At 36.9% G+C, this 19009-nt stretch overlaps 2 protein-coding genes and 1 long non-coding RNA gene across 4 annotated transcripts; all 3 read left to right on the top strand.

Annotated features, from left to right (window-relative positions):
- Positions 1–727: 727 nt before the first annotated feature.
- Positions 728–3554, top strand: LOC137741365 (ADP/ATP translocase 1, mitochondrial-like). The gene is made up of 4 exons (XM_068481086.2): positions 728–837; positions 1914–2418; positions 2534–2905; positions 3016–3554. The coding sequence occupies exons 2-4, from the start codon at positions 1936–1938 to the stop codon at positions 3310–3312; spliced, it is 1152 nt and encodes a 383-aa protein (XP_068337187.1). The 5' UTR covers positions 728–837; positions 1914–1935; the 3' UTR covers positions 3313–3554.
- A 2676-nt stretch (positions 3555–6230) lies between these two features.
- LOC137742934 (E3 ubiquitin-protein ligase BIG BROTHER-like) lies at positions 6231–11578 on the top strand. Of its 2 annotated transcripts, none has more exons than XM_088678951.1 (9): positions 6231–6554; positions 7418–7512; positions 7608–7777; positions 8064–8307; positions 8869–8903; positions 9211–9255; positions 10141–10268; positions 11127–11235; positions 11346–11578. In XM_088678951.1, the coding sequence occupies exons 3-9, from the start codon at positions 7637–7639 to the stop codon at positions 11400–11402; spliced, it is 759 nt and encodes a 252-aa protein (XP_088535077.1). In that variant the 5' UTR covers positions 6231–6554; positions 7418–7512; positions 7608–7636; the 3' UTR covers positions 11403–11578. The 2 variants fall into 2 exon arrangements, with proteins under 2 accessions (XP_088535077.1, XP_088535076.1); XM_088678950.1 differs by lacking the exon at positions 6231–6554 and adding an exon at positions 6664–6758.
- Positions 11579–15396: 3818 nt separating this feature from the next.
- Positions 15397–18934, top strand: LOC148693094 (uncharacterized). Its single transcript, XR_015952982.1, has 3 exons — positions 15397–15546; positions 16252–16964; positions 18653–18934. It is a non-coding gene; the product is annotated as an uncharacterized LOC148693094 (long non-coding RNA).
- Positions 18935–19009: the final 75 nt, after the last annotated feature.

The raw sequence follows: 19009 nt of genomic DNA, 5'->3' as shown, positions 1-19009 counted from the left end.
AGAATTACATGATCAGCATCGTGGAAGTGAAAACTATACAATGAGGATGAAATTGTCTGGAGAAAAATATAGGAGATAAATTGGCACTGTATTATGCAGAGGGCTATTGCTCTGTATTTTCCTGCATACCTAAAACCAAATAAAAGGAACCAAAATAATATATATATATATATATATATAATATTTATTTCTATTTGGTATGGGAATACCGAAAAAATGGAGATGCAATACCGAATCCCATACCGAAAATTTCGGTTTGGTTCAGGATGACATACCGAAAATTTCGGGAATTTTGGTTTGGGATTTTTTTGGTTTGGGATCGGGATTTTTTCGGTTTGGTTTGGGATTTTTGGGATTTTTTTCCAGCCCTACATGTCCCCAAAAAAATTAAGTTCTCCCGTATCATCTCCCTTATCAACGGCTATGATTACCTTCCAAATCACTGGGCCGTTGGAGAAAATTTTATAAGAACAACGTAGGAGGGGAGTATTCATTTCGGTTTCTAACCCTCGTGAGTGGCATTGACCTTCCCACCAAATCTCCTCCTTAACCTCTCCTCCTTTCACATTCCGCTTCCAAAGCTCAAAGGGTAACCCCCTCTCTCTCTCTCTGACTTGATCGATCACATCACTCTTATTTTTTACATTTAATGTGGTGTTTAGACCTTGTATTTTGCTGAAGTTTCGGATTTCACAGATGTAATTTGTTGTATTTCCATTTTTGTTATAAACCATCAAAAGGGTGTTCAGATCTCTCTTTTTCCCTTTGGGTCACTTGGATCTATCACTCTTCCCCCTTCCTCTCTCTCTGCATCGCATATATCAACTGCTGTAAAAGGTATATATATTTGTTGAATGTATCTTGGGAACTTGTTTAGGGTTAGAGTCACGACTTTACACATCCATTTCGTCTGTTCGCGCTCCTTTCATGTTTTCATGCTTTCTCATTATGTTCACTCAATTACCGAAGCACAAAAAAAAGTTGGATCAGGAGTGCCAATCTATAAAAAATAGTAGTGTAAATATTTAGCACCCTTTTTTATTCACGTTGTTGTTGGTATATGATTTGTCAGTTGCTTGCGTTGGTTTTGAATTTTTTTTCTTTATAATGTAAATGCTTTCAAATAATTATTTTTTGGTTTTAACCTAGATATGCTTGTAATGTGTTTGATACATTGTTTACTCCTATCATTTTATGTGAAGTTTGGGATTTGATTATTTTTTCCCTTTTTTCTTAATGATATAGTTTTCCTTTCACTTGCTTTCTACTAATTCCTTTTATCTTATTATCAATCTTATCATCGTGTTTGAAAATTCAGATTCAGTCGGTGTTATCACTGATTGTTTTGTTGGGAAATTGACTAAAATGATCATACAAATCCGGGTTATCGATCTGGTCAATATCAAATGAACAGTGATCATTTCAACAATTGAGAATTTGAGATCTGTAAAATGATTATTTATTTATTTTGGATTGAAATGGTTGTAAAAGTTTTAAGCAACGAATTCCCATATGATCGTGTTAATTTCAAGCTGGAAATGTTGAGTTTACGTTGTTTTTATAACTTTTGATGCAACAGATTGATTGTGATAGCTGAGGGTTAACAATAAGCAAATTGTCAGCTGGTTCCTTTTATTTTTATATGATTAACATTGTTCATTAGTTGAAAATTGTTTCGGTCTTGTATATTTTTCAGAAAATTTTAACTTAGGGTTCATTGTTGTTGCGGATCTGTTAATCCTTTTAGAGTTTCTGTTATGATTTGTTCGATCTTTTGTACAATTCTTCATTTTTTTTTTTTTTTTTTTGCTGTCTGGAAACGTTGTAATCTATATTTTGCATGATATTGTCAAAGCATACTGGATATTTTCCCTTGTCCTCCTTTCTGACTACAAGATTGAATGAGTTTGCAGGTATTTCATTCATTTCTAAGTAATGGCTGATAGGCGCCAGCACCCAACTATCACGGAAAAGTTTTCGGGTCAGCTTCATCTGAGTTCCAGCCACTATGGGGCCATCCAGAGCCCTTCCGTCAATCAAAGGCGTTTTTCATATGGAAGTTATTCAAATGAAGCATTGCAATATCCCATGAACCAAGCGTGTCGAGCTAATGATCCGTTGGTGGCTTCAGGTGCCTTGCCTGTGTTTGTCCAAGCCCCAAAGGAGAAAGGATTTTCGGGCTTTGCTATTGATTTTCTAATGGGTGGAGTTTCTGCTGCTGTGTCCAAGACTGCTGCTGCTCCAATTGAGCGTGTAAAGCTCTTGATTCAAAATCAGGATGAGATGATCAAAGCTGGTAGGCTCTCTGAACCCTACAAGGGAATTGGAGATTGTTTTAGCCGAACAATGAAAGATGAGGGGATGGTATCATTGTGGCGAGGAAACACGGCAAATGTCATCCGTTACTTCCCAACTCAGGTCTGTCTTTCCACATATTCCGAGTTCTTTAACCACGTCATCTTGTTCTCGCATTCAGTCTCCTGTATCTGCGAGTCTTACTGCAGTGTGCTTACATTGGTTTGTCCTTGTTCAGGCCTTAAACTTTGCGTTTAAAGATTACTTCAAGAGGTTGTTCAATTTCAGAAAGGACAAGGATGGCTACTGGAAATGGTTTGCAGGTAACTTGGCATCTGGCGGTGCTGCTGGTGCCTCTTCTTTATTCTTTGTCTACTCTTTGGATTATGCTCGTACCCGTCTTGCAAACGATTCCAAGGCCGCAAAGAAGGGAGGAGAGAGGCAATTCAATGGCCTGGTTGATGTCTACAAAAAGACTCTCAAGTCAGATGGTGTTGCTGGCCTTTACCGCGGCTTCAACATTTCTTGTGTTGGAATCATTGTGTACCGTGGTCTGTACTTTGGAATGTATGATTCTTTGAAGCCTGTGATCCTCACTGGAAAGTTGCAGGTAAGTGGATTGCTTGTGTACCAAGTCATATTTCCACTGTCCATATACACAAACTTATGGGGATTATCTCACATTTTTTTCGTTTTTTTTGTTTTTTTGGGAAATTTCAGGATAGTTTCTTTGCTAGCTTTGGTCTTGGTTGGGTTATAACCAACGGCGCCGGACTTGCATCTTACCCAATTGACACTGTCCGTAGAAGGATGATGATGACATCCGGTGAAGCCGTCAAGTACAAGAGCTCGCTTGACGCTTTCTCTCAAATCCTTAAGAACGAGGGTGCGAAGTCTCTCTTCAAGGGTGCCGGTGCCAACATTCTTCGTGCAGTTGCTGGTGCCGGGGTGCTTGCAGGTTACGACAAGCTTCAGGAGATCGTGTTCGGAAAGAAGTATGGTTCTGGTGGAGCTTAAGTTCAAATGAACCTACAACTCCACCCCCATTTCGCTACAGATATTGATTTGGAACTAATGGGATTCTCACTCAATAACCTAGTTTAGAGGATTTCGTCTCCTAAACACTATTTAATCATGTTCCGGGAGTTTTGTTCGCATTATCCTGGTTGTAAGAGTTGTTGCAAGCTTCTACTGTTAAATGTTTAAGCTTTATTTTGGTGACATTAGGGTTAATAAGGGAAAGAAGCAAATATTTGGAACACCAATCCAAAATAGATTTCATTATGTTTGGAACAAAAGACGGTACGCTATATGTTATTATACAAGTAGAAGAAATTTCTTTTTTTTTTTTTTTTTTTCAAATATCCCTCCACATATGTAATGAAGTGTGACGTATATGCTTGTATTCTGGGCACACTGATAAATTTCTCCACAGTCCAATTGGGACACAAGTGGAAGAGCCAACTTTGCTTTGGTTGCCAAACGTAGGCAGACAAAAAGAATAAAGAATATATGTGATTACTTGTCCTTGACTTGTCTTGCACGCCAGGTTTGATTCCGTCCCTATGCCTGCCAGCCCCCAGCCTTTGTCTCTCATGGCAGACCAAAAGCTAAAAACGATTAATTGGACAGAGAGACCACAACTACAGTGGAACAGTAATCCTTTCTCTCCCATTTGGGAGAAGCAACACAAATCCTGAGATCTAGCTACAGTACTTACAGCTACTTAATATTATTATGTGACGAATTGATTTATTGGGTCAAACGTTTGTCTAAAAAGATCTTGTTTTTGACCATAATGCCTTGATGTTCAACCCCTTGTTCGACCTGATAAATACATATGTTTGAACTTTATTCTATTGTTCTAATACGAATGTAATATGTTTGCCCTTTTACACGACAAAGTATTGGAGTTTGTAAGATGCCCAAAGGATTATGCTAGAGTTTGGAAAACTTGAACCAAAATGGTATATAGGTGGTGAAATTGAAGTAATTTCGTACATATTTCAACCAAAAAAATGAAAAATAAGGGTTGAAAATTGCATCGCAGCCACAGCCGAGAAAAGTCAAGTACAAGTTCCTTAGTGGCAACAAACAATCATCACAAACTTTTGCATTGCTCCATTTATAGTATAGTTTATTTGTTGAATCAGGTGTCAAAAGGGAACCAACCACCCCACCAATATTAACTTCAAAACATGTAGTGGCCCCCCTCACTCCTTTCACATCATCCATGAGTTCTTTTTTTTTTTTTGGTAATAACATCATCCATGAGTTTTTAGTCACAAGTAAGCTAGGAGAATTCTTTTTTTGGTAAAAAAAGCTAAGAGAATTCTTGCTGGATTCTCTTTCTAAGAATCCTGAAGATTTTCTAATCACATTCGTTCATCATACATCGTGCAGTCATAAATCATTATAATTTTTTTTATTTAAAATTGAATATAAACAATACCTGACAAAAATTGGTCACACGATATACGATGAACAGATATAATTAGAAGATTCCCGAGATCCTTACAAAGAGGATCCGACAAGAATCCTCCCTCACAAGAAAGTAACAAGTAAAGATTTTCGATTATGATTTAGTGATAATTCTCTTTCACTTGTAAGTGAAAAGTTTTATGTTTAATTATAGTTAAAGGCGAATTTAAACCGCATTATTGTTAATCCATCGTGAGATTAAGCCCACACCTCTTCCTTAATATAAATAAATCATTCGTGCAAAAAATAAATATTTTTGAATCAAGCTACACAAATAGTTAATCAAGACAAACTCTCACCAAACTCGTAATTTGCAAAAGTCGAACTTAGGAATACAACAAGTTGAGTCATAACGAACCTCGACTGACACCAACTTCCTTTCGGGGGGTTGGGAGTCAGATGGTTTTGGTGATCTATCTTCAACCAAATTAAAGGTCCCATTTTTGTAATGGCAAATTTGGCAAGCCAACCACTCATTGCAATCCCAACCAGAACCTTGGATTTGGATCATTTGGTTCGACTTCTGTGGAGCCCACGCTTCAAACTTCACGAGTTCGGTGATCGAATGTTTCGCCTCTCGTTTTTTAATTCTTATTTATTTACTTTAAGTACGGTATCATGGCTATTGAATGATTGAATCCCAACGCATTCACATCAAAGAAGAAACTAAGGATAGAGTCAAGTTGTAAATTTGTATTCATGTGATTTAAAGGTGGCATTTTTAGACATGATACAATAAATCGATTCGGAAAATACAACGGGTTCATGTCAATAATAATCATGTCGATCCATTTGCTATGAATTCACGGTTATTAAACAGTTCGTGTTTTGAATAAATCCGCCTAACTTGAAATTACATGCTTTATCATGTTTACGCAATTGTGTAAGTTGTTAATGCATATGCAAACCATATATATATATAAAATGATAAGTTTAGCCTAGGGCTATAAATTAGTATGAAACAGCTCGAACTTATATTGGATTTGGCTCGTTAAAGAAATAAGGCAAGCTTAGTTTGGCTTGATTAAGAAACAAGTCAAGCTTGAACATTAGTTTATTTAGTTCATAAAGCTCGTAAGTAGTTTGTATTTTTTTCATGAGACAAATTCAACTAGAGTGTAGACTTAAATTTGCTTGGAAAGAAGGACCACGTGTGAGATATTTATTTATTTATTTTCATATTGTTGACAAAGATGGGAGAGAAAAAAAAGTTGAAGTATTGTTTGTTAAACTTTGGTTGTATTATCTCAAACAGAGAAATACAATTAAACCACTGATTCGAATTATTATCGAGAGAGAAAATTCAGACCCGAATTTATAAAAACCACTAATCCAAAATATTGGCTAGAGAGAAAATTCGAACCCAAATTCATAATATAAACTAGTCCACTCGAGTAAATGTGAAACGTGTACCGATTAATTTTAAAAGAAAATAATTACAAAGAAGTGGGGGCGGAGCCGAGCAATGGACAAAGAATAAAAGCAACGGTTAAAGCAGCAGCAGAGAGAGATGATTGTGTTGGCATATGCCGCGCGACAGCAGATCCCAGTCTCCTCTCAACAAACGGACATCGCGTGTCACTGAAACCACTGCATAAAGCCACGGCAGTCACGCGGGATTCTCTCTCTCCTCCTCACCCTTACTAAGTACAGCACCATCGTCCTCCCTGAACCTAGAGAGAGAGAGGCACAGAGCAAAGCAGGAAAGCCATTTCCTTCAAGCAGAAGCAGAAGCAGAAGTTGGAGACGAAGCGCTTCTGAGGAGAAAAACCAGCAATGTCGGTTCTTTGATCCCTTGAGAATCTCAATCTCTTTCGGTTTTATTTATTTATTTCGTTTTGGTTAGCTTGCTCTGATCCGTTGATGCATTCTAATCTCATTTTCCGTCGCGTTTTCTCGGATTTTCTCTGCTGTCCGGTGTTTGGTTTTTTCTTGATTTGGTGTGATTGGAGAGCTCTTTGAGATCAATGCCGTCTGATTAGGTAGATTTGGCGGGATTCCTTTTGCGTTTGGTTGCCGGGAAAGTTGATAGGAAAAGTACAGGAAATGCTATGATATTATTATTTCTAATTTTTGGTGTTTGGATCAAATTATTAGTGATTTCATATCTAAACTTGTTACTGTTTCGGAATGATGAATCTCTTTCTAGCTAATCTGTAAATTAAAACAGTCTGGTTGGAATCGGCAGTTTACATTTAGTTGTCGTCATAATGATGCCTGGTTTTCGGTAGCGATTCGTTTCCTTTTAATCCATTTGTTTTGTGTCTGTCTGAACGAAAAACTGTTCCATTAGAGAGTTACCAGAAGGAAAATTTCGGCCAAATGACCGTGGAAGCTTCCTAATTAAGTAAACTGTTATCTCCATTCATTTTTAGTAATAAATTTCTAGTAACTAATCGAGTTTAATCCTTCCCAGAGATAGATGTAATGGAGATTAATAATTTCACAAATCTGCTTAGATCTACCAATGCCGATTGAAATATGAAGATACCGGAAACTATATGAATTTGGAACAGCTTCGATTTCATTGTTTCAACCATCTTGCATTCTTAAACTCTGGATTTATGTTCTCTGGCTGTTGATTCGCTACTCTTGATTTTTCTTCTGGGATGAGTTTTTGATTGTTCGTTGTGATTTGCAGGTATTTCTGTAAGTGCGAAACTGATAGCATTTTTCGGTTGCCTGTCTGAATTTATTTTATATGATATTGGGTGTTGGAATTTGTCGAAAGATCAGGTTTACATCTCTCCTGATTCGTTTTATTTGTGAACCTTATCGTCTATTCATCGTTGTAAAATATTCATTTCTTGTATTCTCTTTGTGCCCTTTAGATTGCTCGTCTGTCTTGCGGTTTTTAAAAATGAGTTGGGACCCAAACATGGAAGTTCATTACACCTACACCAGCTGTCCTTATAGCTCAGCGGGTAGCTTTATGGAGTATTTTGAGGGTCTTACCTATGAACATGTGAACTTTATTTTTTCAGGCGATTTGCATGCTCAGGTACTTTACCTTAAATATCTGCACAAAGATTTTCTTTTTCAACCACCGTGATTTGTTTAGTTAGTCTTTAATTATTATGTTTCCAAAATTTAGATCTGTAGGATTGCTGTACTTCATTGAAAAGGAGTTTATATGGGTTCCCATTATAGGATTGCTTTAAGACATAAGTACCGAGTTGTTGTTTGATGTTCCCCATTATTAATGCAAATTTTGAACCTTGGAATGTTTATCTGTATTTCATCTATTTCAATTTCTTTCAATTGCAATTTCCTTCTCACATGTGTAGGAGAGTGCTTACCCAACAATGAATACAAATTATTACAAGTTTGGGTTATCGGAACCTGGGAATACTTCATCCTATGATCTTGGGTTTAGTCATGCTTATGAGATCAATGGTCCTGACCCAAGAAGTGGTGAACAAAGAAGGCATTTGCAGAGTGCTTCAACGATGACTAATGAACAGAATGTGGCAGTGAACTCAGAATGGGAAGGAAATGCAAATACTTCTACACCCAACAACCCCATAGAATGTAAGTTATTAGTGTTGCTTTTCTTCTTTCTTTTCTTGGGATGGGCAAGGAGGCTGGAGGGCTTCATGATTATGCTCTGCGGTTTTCTCTTTTGTGGTCCTATGTGAGAGGCCCTGAAGACCGGTAAAATAATTAGCATTCTCTATTATTATTATTTTTTCCTAAGTTGTGGATTAGAACATTACAGGGCCCGGAGGGACTGGTGACATAGAGAATAAGTATTCTTAGTGAAACTTATAGAGTTGGATGAAATACATTCTACCTCTAGGGAAGAAGAAGATAAGAATTAGGTGTTTTATTGTTATAAAGTTTGTCATTTTTCATATTGTTGCCTAAAGGTAGCAGTCCAGTAGGACCCCCGTGACTGTTTATTATAAACTTATGTTTAAGGACTGCATATTATAAACATGTTTCTGACTGAAGTTGATGGTGTGGCTGCTTTTTGCTCCTCCATTTCTATACTCTTTGCTTCCAATGTCATTTGGTCTGTTCTGAGTCACTTCTTTATACTTGAGACTTGAATATTTTCTATCAATCTAAGTATCATCATTTACATTTCAGGCCCACGGAGACATCAAAATTCCCATGATCATCAGGTATTTAGTTTCTTCATATTCTGGGTCTTTCTCTAAATGTATGTATACATATAACTGTGAATGCATTCATATATGCATATGTGCAACAAATGTGCACACGGGCACCTAAATTGGGGCTGAGTAGATTGGCTTAACATGAATGGAAGTAAAACCACAGCTTTGGCAGGCTTATTCCTGGTTCCAGTGATTTCAAAAACCACTTACCGGGAAATTTTTACTCTACATCATTATCATATTCAAACTTTTATGTGAAACAAAATGAGCTCAATAAATTACTAAGTTGGAGCATTTTCTGTGAAATATGCAGGTTATTTGGCAAGACAACATTGATCCTGACAGCATGAGTTACGAGGTTAGACCTAACTGCACTTTATCCTCCTTAGAATTTGGATAATACAATTATATTATAATTTCAAGTAATCTGTCTTATCTGTTGATTTTCTGTTTAACATTTATCTGGATTAGGTATTATTCAGATTTTATTGTAACAAATGGATACACTAGCCATGGTTTATACAGGAATAAATTCCATCTACCACCCACCTTGGAAATTTAAATTGTGTTATTCTGTACATTTTCTTTATGGTACAGATTTACTTCATTGTTTGGAGGAGTGCTTGTGTGCTAAACAATCATTGCACTACTCCTTCTGTAATTTCTGTTCTTAATGAGGAGATTCTTGCAAATTTCTTAGTCTCTGATTCTTTACTTTTCTCTCTCTCAAATGCACAAGTTTCAGTGTAGCACTGCACATATTGTAGAATTCGAATTTTGTTGTCGTTGATTTAAGTGCATTGTTGAAATTATAGGATGACTGGCCTCGTATTATTTTTTAAGTGCTCCCCTTCTCACACAAATTTGTGTCAAACTGGTGGAATTTACTTTTAAAGCACTCACGTGTATAGACTGATTTTGAATTCAATTCTTTTAAGTTGGATTGCTCAATTATTTGAGCCCACTGGAATAGAAGTTTATTAAGCATATCATACTCCTGGTTAGTGTCATCAGCTTTCACTTGTGGATGTGATGTTGGATCTGGCAGAATTGTCTTCATGGTGGGGACCCAACTGTATGAGAGTTAGTGAGTGAATCTCTAAAGCAGAACAGGGTTCTCGAGTTGTGAGGGTAGTTTTATAGTTGTATGCCTGTAATGTCTTGTGTTGTATGGGAACATCTGCTACTCACTAAAAACCTTTTATTTGGAATAAATGTTACTGACAATGTTCTTTACGTTCAGGAATTACTTGAGTTAGGTGAGGCAGTTGGAACTCAAAGTCGAGGTCTCTCCCAAGATCAGATCTCCTTGCTTCCAATCTCAAAGTACAAATGCAGCTTTTTCTTGAGAAAGAAATCACGAGACGAGAGGTATAGATTGCCCTTATTTATTGTTCTTTTGAAAAAATGTGCTTACTCTCTCTCTAAAGAAATCATGAGACGAGAGGTATAGATTGCCCTTATTTATTGTTCTCTCTCTCTCTGAATTCCTGTTTAACGGAATCTCTCTTGGTTAAATATAGAAATGGGAAGTTTAACATCTACTAATTTTTGCAAGAACAACTTTTTTCCTTGCTCAAATCTCAAGAATAGAAAAGGAACTTGTTTTTGTTGTTTTCATTAGTATGGTGGTCTGTAGAGAAGATATAGAACGCTGATTTCTTGGGGAGTGAAGGTAGGTGTCATAGGTTGTATGATTAATTTGAGTCTCGAATGGTTCTTTCTGCACAAGGCTGGGATCATTTTTACGTTAGGATATTGAATTAAAGTGGACATGACTTTAGGTTTTTCATATATTGGCACTGTGGAGCGTAAAAGTAAGGACTTGATCTTCAGCTGCATACTTCAGTGACCTACTTGAGTCTTATGCAACTTGTAGTTTTCTTCGGAAAATATACGGAGAAGCAATATTGGATAAGAATCTTAGGATTGAATCTGGTAAATTTAATGGTTTCAAATCGGTGAATATGCATATTGGTGAGTATACTTTTCAATTTAATTCCCATTCCCTATTAAAAGTGCTCGGGATCCTTCTGTGCTTACTGCCGACAGGCCTTTCATCCCATGTGCACTTTAGTTGCACCAGAAAATAATTTAATTTGGTGTGGACTTGTAGCTCCTCTGAAACAAGACAACCGTTTTATATTGTAATATCCGTATCTCCTATAAGCAGCTTTCTGTGTATACTTTTTGCAGTCATATTAACTTGTAGCCCTTTGTTGCACGTAGATGTGTGATTTGCCAGATGGAATATAAACGAGGGGACCGGCGGATTGTTCTACCGTGCAAACACCTCTATCATGCTGGTTGTGGGACCAGATGGCTAAGCATCAACAAGGCAAGTAATTTTTTTATTATTATTTTTAAAGATGAATATATTGGTTTTTAGAATCTGTTGGATTTGTTTTAGCAGCGACTCAATTTACCTGACAGTATTTCTTTCATCAGGCTTGCCCAATGTGTTACACTGAGGTGTTTGGTGACGCGTCAAAGAGCGCAAAATAGAGGTGTATGTTTGCTTCATTTTTCAAAATTTTCAAATTTGGATAACAGAGGTGTATGTTTGCTTCATTTTTCCACGTTGTTTTTAGAACCATTGTGTTAGCTTTTCTAATAAATGAATATATTACGAAGTGAAGAATTCTGATAAATAGATCGTGTCGTGGCTTTTTGAGGAGTTTCATCCTTTCGTTATATATATATAGTTTTACAAAACGCTCGCAAATTCCAGGATCGGCTCATAACATGTGGTGATTTCGTAACGTTAGACGGTTGCAGTGTATAGCACAAAAATGGTCTTGTAAATATGGAAGGTAGTTGCAGTAGGTATAGTTTCCCCTCCTTTTATTTCTGCTGCTGCACTTTTCCTTTGTATTGTGTTGGGTTTGCAACAATCTTTGAGTTTTGCTCCATGGAATTGAATGTTATGAAAGGTATTATGCCTATTCTCACATTAAATCCCACCTCGGAGTCACAGGCACTCGTATTGTGCTTCTTTTACAACATGTTATCAACACGAAATATGTAGAAATTTTTGGACAAGAGTATATAAATGTATGAACGAGTGGCTTAAAGAAAAACCGTGCTCGGATAAGAATACATGAGAAACTGTAGTGAATGGAAAAGAGCCATTCACGCCCACGTAAAAGCTCAACCAACAGGGAATGAGAGTGTACAAGGAATTTCTACCTTTTGTAAAGAGGGCGATGTGCTCTAAGATATGATTTAGGAATCGTCGGTTAAAGTGTTTGAATATGATTAAGAGTTTCGATCATATTCATATGAATCATATGTACTTGAGAATTCACATTAAGGGATCAACACAGATTTAGTGCACTGGTAATGCGGTTAAGCATAATGAATTAGTGAGAGATTGTATTGCATTGCTGTTCTAACTAAATATGTTCTCTACCATTCTTCCTAGCTTAGATAACAATGATAAACTACAAGGAGTCACTCTCAGTTTGTGGGAGCCGTGAAAATTAACCGTAACAAGTTCTCATAGAATTGGAAACTATTTTAAATTAATCATCGATTAGTCATAGTTCTAATTGCTTAAAACCTCACTAAATTAGAACCTAATGGATCAAAAGCTCATAAGCTTAAGTTTGAAAAAATCAACATAGATGGTAAGTTAATTAATTTGGGTTAATTAGATCCTTAGCTTAGTTAAGGATGTTATTCAAAAAATTACAAGAGCATATAATGCTGAAATGGGCCTTAAAGTTAGTTTTGAGTTTCTAGGCTCATTGGGGCTTTTGGTGTAAGTTGTGCATGACAACTTATAACAAAAGGTCTAAATAGGCTCATGACAACAAAAAATTGCACCTTAGACTATCTTCAAATGGTGTGCCAAATTCTAAGTGGAATGTCATGATCAAATTGAAGGTAGAAAGAAACTCCAACCGATATATCAATCCTACATGGATTGACATATGAGTCTTTTGCTTTTCACAACACCACGTCAAATTACAATTTTATCCATGCAATTAATGGACATTTAACGAAAAATTATTTTTGAACTAAATTTTCTAACGTATTTTACCACAATGTTTAAATCTGAATTATTTTACCACAAGAGTTATCTTCTGAATCTCTTACCACCATATAGACCATTTATCTAATTTGGCTTTTTAAAATTATAAAGAAAGAAAAGGTAATGCATGTTGAGAAAAATGTGTTTAATACACTAGTCAGAACTATAGTAGACATCAAGGGAAAAACAAAAGACACAATAAAAGCTCAGATCGATCTGGAAAAAATGGGCATTAGGCCAGGTTTATGGATGATGAGGGACGAAGACATAGCTAGAAAGAAGCTCGCATCGTTTTTGGTGAAACTGGAAGAGGAAAAGAGTTTTTGCAGTTTCTATCTTCTGTAAAGTGTGCAGATGGGTATGCTTCAACATCGGCCATTGTGCAAACGTGGATGGAGGCAAATTTTCCGACCTAAAGACTCATGATTGTCATGTCATACTTCAACGCTTTCTTCCTATGGGAATTTGACACCTATTGCCTGAAGATGTGGTCAAGCCGATTATATTGTTAGTGAGATATTTCTCAATTAACTGCAAAATCTTTGTGCAAGTCTAATGTTAAACATTTGTGCGACAATATTATTGAAGTTCTACTTAAGTTTGAACAAATATTTCCTCCAGCTTTCTTCAAAAGTATGATCCATGTGATGATTCACTTGTCGAATGAGGCACTTCTAGCCGAACCCGTCAACTATCCATGGATGTATCCGATAGAAAGGTATATAATCGCCATAAATACTTTAGTTTGTGATGTATGTACAATTTGACTAATTTTATACGATAATTTGTTTATTGATGCAGACTACTGGGTGAATTAAACAATAGTGTATGGAACAGGGCAAAGCCCGAAGGATCAATCGTGGAGGCATGGGTCAGATTTGAGTTACTTACTTTTGTCTAATGTACCTACAAGACGTTGAGACTACGTTCAACCGACAGCAACGCAATAATGATGATGGTGTAAGAAGTGAAAAACTTTCTGTTTTTGCCCAAATTGCTCGACTCTTTGGCGAATCAATCAGAGGAGAGTCGTTTGACAAAATGGACATAGAGATAGCACATTGGTTTGTACTTAACAATTGTCATGAGACAATTACCTACCTAGATGAGCATGAAGAGTTGATCAAGCGGGAACATCCTTCACATTTATATGCCAAAATGCATTGTGAATTGTTTCCTCGATGGTTTTGTGAAAATGTAAGTTGTTCGTGTTTTGGGTTATTTGCATAATTGTAAATGTTAAACCAACTCGACAACTTTAGGTGAAGAAATTGAAAGAAATGAATTAGCCCGCTTACACTGAAGAATTGTACAACTTGGCGATTGGGCCTCTAAACACATAATTGTACTCCGGTTGTCATGTAAATGGCCTCAAGTTTTTGGCAGCTGATCATGATGACAAGCTTTGCATGCAAAATAGTGGGGTACATGTCCCAGGTGCGGGCGACATTGTAGACATTGATTTCTATGGAAAACTGACAAGTGTTGTGCAATTGCTTTACAAAGACCGGTGTCAAGTTATCCTATTTAAGTGTCGCTGGTTTGATACAAACCCACGTCAAGTTGAAGGTGTTAAGTGATATGATGGTTTGTTATCAGTCAACACTAACAGATGTTGGTATAACGACGACCCCTACATTTTTGGCAACGATGGCTAAATAAATTTTCCATATAGATGACCCCAAGGGTGGAAGGGATGGGAAGTAGTTCAGAAGATTGAGCACAGAGGGTTGTATGATATTCTGGACTGAGATCATGCTGCCGATAATGACTATGGTGATGTTGCTAATCAACAATTGGAGACTTCAATAGCACTTGGTGCAGATACACTACAGATATGACTATTGTACAAGAATCGTATCAGATAGCCAGAGGTCCTGAAATCAAAATACCGATCGACTCCATTATGATTGATCTTAGGGATCTACCGCGATACAATGCAACCGAGCACGCAAACGACGAAGTTCACACGCCTACAAACGCTGAGGAATGGGAGTTTGAATCTGACGATAGTGATGATCTTTATTCTAGTTCATATGAGGATTAATGAAAATTTGTGGTGTAAATGTAATGATATGTATTGAATGGTATTTAAAAATGTTGTATACAAACAAAAATTTTCTTTAAAATTTAATTTGTAACAAACTTAATTAAAAAAAATTTATTTTTTTATTTAAAACAAAAAATAAATTAAATTTACAGTTATGCACAACGACATTTTACACATGTTTGTCACGCAATTATTAAAAAAATCAATTTTTTTTTTTAAACTGTTGGCGCGACGAAAGTTTACACACCTTCGTCACACAAACATGTAAAATTTTGATTTTTTTTGCCAAAATTGGACTCGTTTATTTCGGCACCTTAACTCTCTCTCTCTGTCTCTTTCTCGATTCTATCTCAGACTCACTCAAATTTGGGCTCCTGTCTCTCGATTCTCTCAAGCTCGTATGTCACTCTCTTGCACTGTCTTTATCTCAGACTCACTATCTCAAGCTCATCTCTCCCTTTCTCGCAGTCTCTCTGTTTCTCTGTCTCTCTGTCACTCTCCCTTTCGCATCCGTAGCACTTCGACGCCACACCCTCTCCTTGCCGCCGCCGCAACATTACTAGGTAAGCACCCAGACTCCCTTAATTCATCTCCCTTAATTCAATTATTTTTAAGTGCAATTTTCTCAATTGTTCTAATTACAACATTTAGGGATTTAGGGTTGGAATTCCCAAGTTAGGGATTTAGGGTTGGAATTAGGAATACTGGGATTTAGGGTTGGAATTGGATTGGAAGTGGGAATTGTGGTTGTTGTTTCATTTTGGTTAACGAACTAAGTCATGTAGTTGCTCACGATGTAAGGTTTTTGAATTAGGGTTCGAATTACAAATTTACAACTTGGGGATTAATTTTTTATTTTTTTATTTTTATTTGTGGGGGGTGGGGGGGAGGGGTGGTTTTAATTTTGAGAAATTAGTAAGGAGAATGGCAATATATAGGATGTTAAAGTAGTCACTTTTTCCCTTCTCTCTGTTTTGAGATTATAATCTTTGAGCAGAAATACAATCTCTGTATTGGATATCTGAACACGATCTGTTTATGGAAAAATTTAATCAGTAATTGAACTATTCACTCTATTTATACACAGTTGTGAGTCAAAAACGCTTTTCAGTTTATGACTGGATTATTATTTCTTGCGTTTATTCACGGAGCATCACTTGTTTTTCCAATGTGAACGGAATGGTTGTTTCTTGCGCTTCTTCACGGAGCATCACTTGTTTTTCCAATGTGAGTTTAGTCGTGTGCTATGTTATTGTTGTTCCTTGCAGCTGGATGTGGCATCTGTGGAAGGCAAGGATTTCTGCGAGTATTGGCAGATGCTCTGTGCCCGGTTTCGTGGTAATGACCGAAAGTAGGAACTGATGCAGGAGTGTGTGTTTATCATGTGGTGCATATGGAAGAGCAGGAATGAAATGGTGTTTAATGGAATCTTGGCTAATCCCATGGAGATGGTGAATTTGGTAAGGTCATATCTTGGAGTTTAGAGCTGGGCAATGCAATAAGCGGAGTGAAGATGGTGGTGCCACGGAGGGGAGTGTTGACAGCTTTGCAAGGCTACGGGTTCAATGGAAGAGGCCTCCTTTTGGGGTGATGAAGATCAATTGTGATGGTGCATGGTGTGGAAAGACATGCAAGGGTGGTTATGGGTGCGTTTTGCAGGATTTCGCTGGCTTGTTGCAAGCTGCTGGTGGGGAAGGGGGGTTATTCTTTAACTCGGCAGCAATGGCAGAAGCTGCTGCTATCCGTGTAGCTTTGCGGGTCTGTTGCGAGCTGGGTTATGCGGATGTGGAACTTGAATCTGATTCTTAGGTTCTTATTTGAATGCTTACGGGAGAGTACATGATCGATGCTACTTTGGAATGCGTTATTCATGATATACCTCTTCTGGTATCTCAATTTTGAAGGGTGAGGTTTGGTTTTGTTAAGCGGTGTGGAAATGTTGCTGCGCATGCCGTGGCCTCATATGTGGCCTCACATGGAGGTGCTTTTCGTTGGGATGCAATTGGTCAGATGTTTTTATTTAATGTTCTTACTCAAGATGTAAACGTTTCTGTTAGAATCTAATAAAGTTTACCTTTGATAAAAAAAAAAAAAAAAAAAAAAAAGATGACAAGTTTTCTTTGTGTTTATTACAAAATTAGTAATAGAATAAAAGATATTGTTGTTTTTTTTATTATCTTTCATTATTTGAGTAGGGAATATAATTTTTATACAAATTGCTTCCTGATGGCACTTATGACTGGTTTCTATATTTACTTTTAATGCTTACTATATTAATGGCATCATGTACTTCCTAAGTTTTCACGGTCATGTGTTTCTATGGTTCTGTATGTATTTGTGTGATGTTCATCCCGACCTTGAATGCATAAACTAGCTGGATGAAGAGGTTTTGTTGTTATTGTCTTGCCCAAAACAAGGATTTCATTGAGGGCTAAATAGATTTCTTTTAACCAGTGTTCTGAAAATAGGTCTAGGCGGCCGCATAGGCACTAGGCAGTGAAGGCCCGCCCTGATTTTGGGCAAATCATTTCGAAAAATCGGTCTGGAGCTAGGCGGTCCTAGGTGAAGAGCACTGTTAAGGGGATACATACAAAGAAAAGAAATAAACTAGATACAACAAGGTTAAAGAACTTAGTCTATGTCCAATCCAATGCAAGGATCATGATTCATGAACAAGAATAATTTAGTCTATCATCCAAATCCTTCTCATTATGATTATATGCTTACTATTTTTTAAATATTGAACTTTTTGGATGTATATATAATTTGTGTATTCTTCTACTTCTATTTTTGCATTTTATCATTCTTTTATTATTCATACAAGTATAGTTTTTTTTTTTTTTTTTTTTTTGGGTGTAAATAGGCACTTATTTACATGATATATAATAAATTTACATAAATCTGCCTTGACCCCGCCTAGCCGCCTAGGCGCTAGGCCCATGCCCATCGCCTGACTAGCGCCTATCGATTTTTAGAACCTTACTTTTAACTGTGTTCTTATGTCGTCAGGGAAGGTTAGAGTTCTTTATCCTTTTTCGTATTTCAGTCAATTGATGTATCTTTCGACATATGTGCTGAGTGCTTCGTGAAAATGGATTTATGTTGTCTAAATGGTTGTGTTTCAGTTGCCTTTTTTGAGCTTCTTCCTTCCTGTCTGATATCTATTTTTTATCATTTTCATTGGATATTAGTTGGTTGCTTTATGTTTGTATATTCTCGCGTTTTTCCATTGCAGTGTTGAACTCAGTGAAATGCTATTATGAATTGGAGTGGTTCCTTTTGTCTTTGAGTGATTCTTATGACAACAATCAGGGAGGAAATCCCTCTCTTTTTTATTAGAATTGGTAGTTTTTTCTTATTGAATTTGCTCTTTTTCACTAGGTGATCTGAAATAGTCCTTAATTTTTTCTCTAAATTATTCTTAGTGGATTATAGGGTTTGCTAATGGATTACATCTTAGAGGTTATTGTTCGATTTCCCTTCAAAATATTTGTTGCATCATATATGTCATTGTAGATGGGTCAATTTGTTTGTTTGTTTTTATGAATAAACATGTTCCTTGCAATACTCTTTTTTATTCCTATCCCATGTCTTCATTCACCTTATATATGTGAAATGAAATGCATATAATAAGATGATATCTAAACAGATTCATAATTATTTTCGTAGATGTCGAACTTAATATCAAACCAGCGAGCAGCTAGTAGGGGTAGCTAGACACCTTCTCTGGGAGGTAATGCTGCTGCCACCTCCACACCTGATATGGGCACGACAGGTGTCCTTCTGGTCACGCCATTGGGGCCAATGGTGTCTACGGTTCCTGCGTCATCAAATTCTTCGGTGATGCATCCTATCCTAAGCGCCTAACGGACTCATCGACGGCCTGGAGTTCCGAGGAGGCTCAACCGTCTGGTGAGGCTTCCTCTATCCATGGAGAGGGGTCCTAGACAGGTAAGCTTGCTCTGTCCATTGATATGCCTGCTTCTGGTTCCATCTTTATTCATAGCCATAATGATATGTTCCTTA

The sequence above is a fragment of the Pyrus communis genome, chromosome 11 (genome assembly GCF_041283825.1).
Source record: "Pyrus communis isolate YQ-2024b chromosome 11, ASM4128382v1, whole genome shotgun sequence".
NCBI classification, from domain to species: Eukaryota; Viridiplantae; Streptophyta; class Magnoliopsida; order Rosales; family Rosaceae; genus Pyrus; species Pyrus communis.
This window is presented reverse-complemented; position numbering and strand designations above follow the sequence as displayed.

Excerpts from the sequence above, each read along its gene's own strand:
- LOC137742934 (XM_088678951.1), top strand. The coding sequence starts at position 7,637 with ATGAGTTGGGACCCAAACATGGAAGTTCATTACACCTACACCAGCTGT. Across the intron at positions 8,904-9,210 it reads AAAATTCCCATGATCATCAG|GTTATTTGGCAAGACAACAT; the intron begins GTATTTAGTTTC and ends TGAAATATGCAG. Across the intron at positions 10,269-11,126 it reads AAGAAATCACGAGACGAGAG|ATGTGTGATTTGCCAGATGG; the intron begins GTATAGATTGCC and ends TGTTGCACGTAG.
- LOC137741365 (XM_068481086.2), top strand. The coding sequence starts at position 1,936 with ATGGCTGATAGGCGCCAGCACCCAACTATCACGGAAAAGTTTTCGGGT. Across the intron at positions 2,419-2,533 it reads TCCGTTACTTCCCAACTCAG|GCCTTAAACTTTGCGTTTAA; the intron begins GTCTGTCTTTCC and ends GTCCTTGTTCAG. Across the intron at positions 2,906-3,015 it reads TCCTCACTGGAAAGTTGCAG|GATAGTTTCTTTGCTAGCTT; the intron begins GTAAGTGGATTG and ends GGGAAATTTCAG.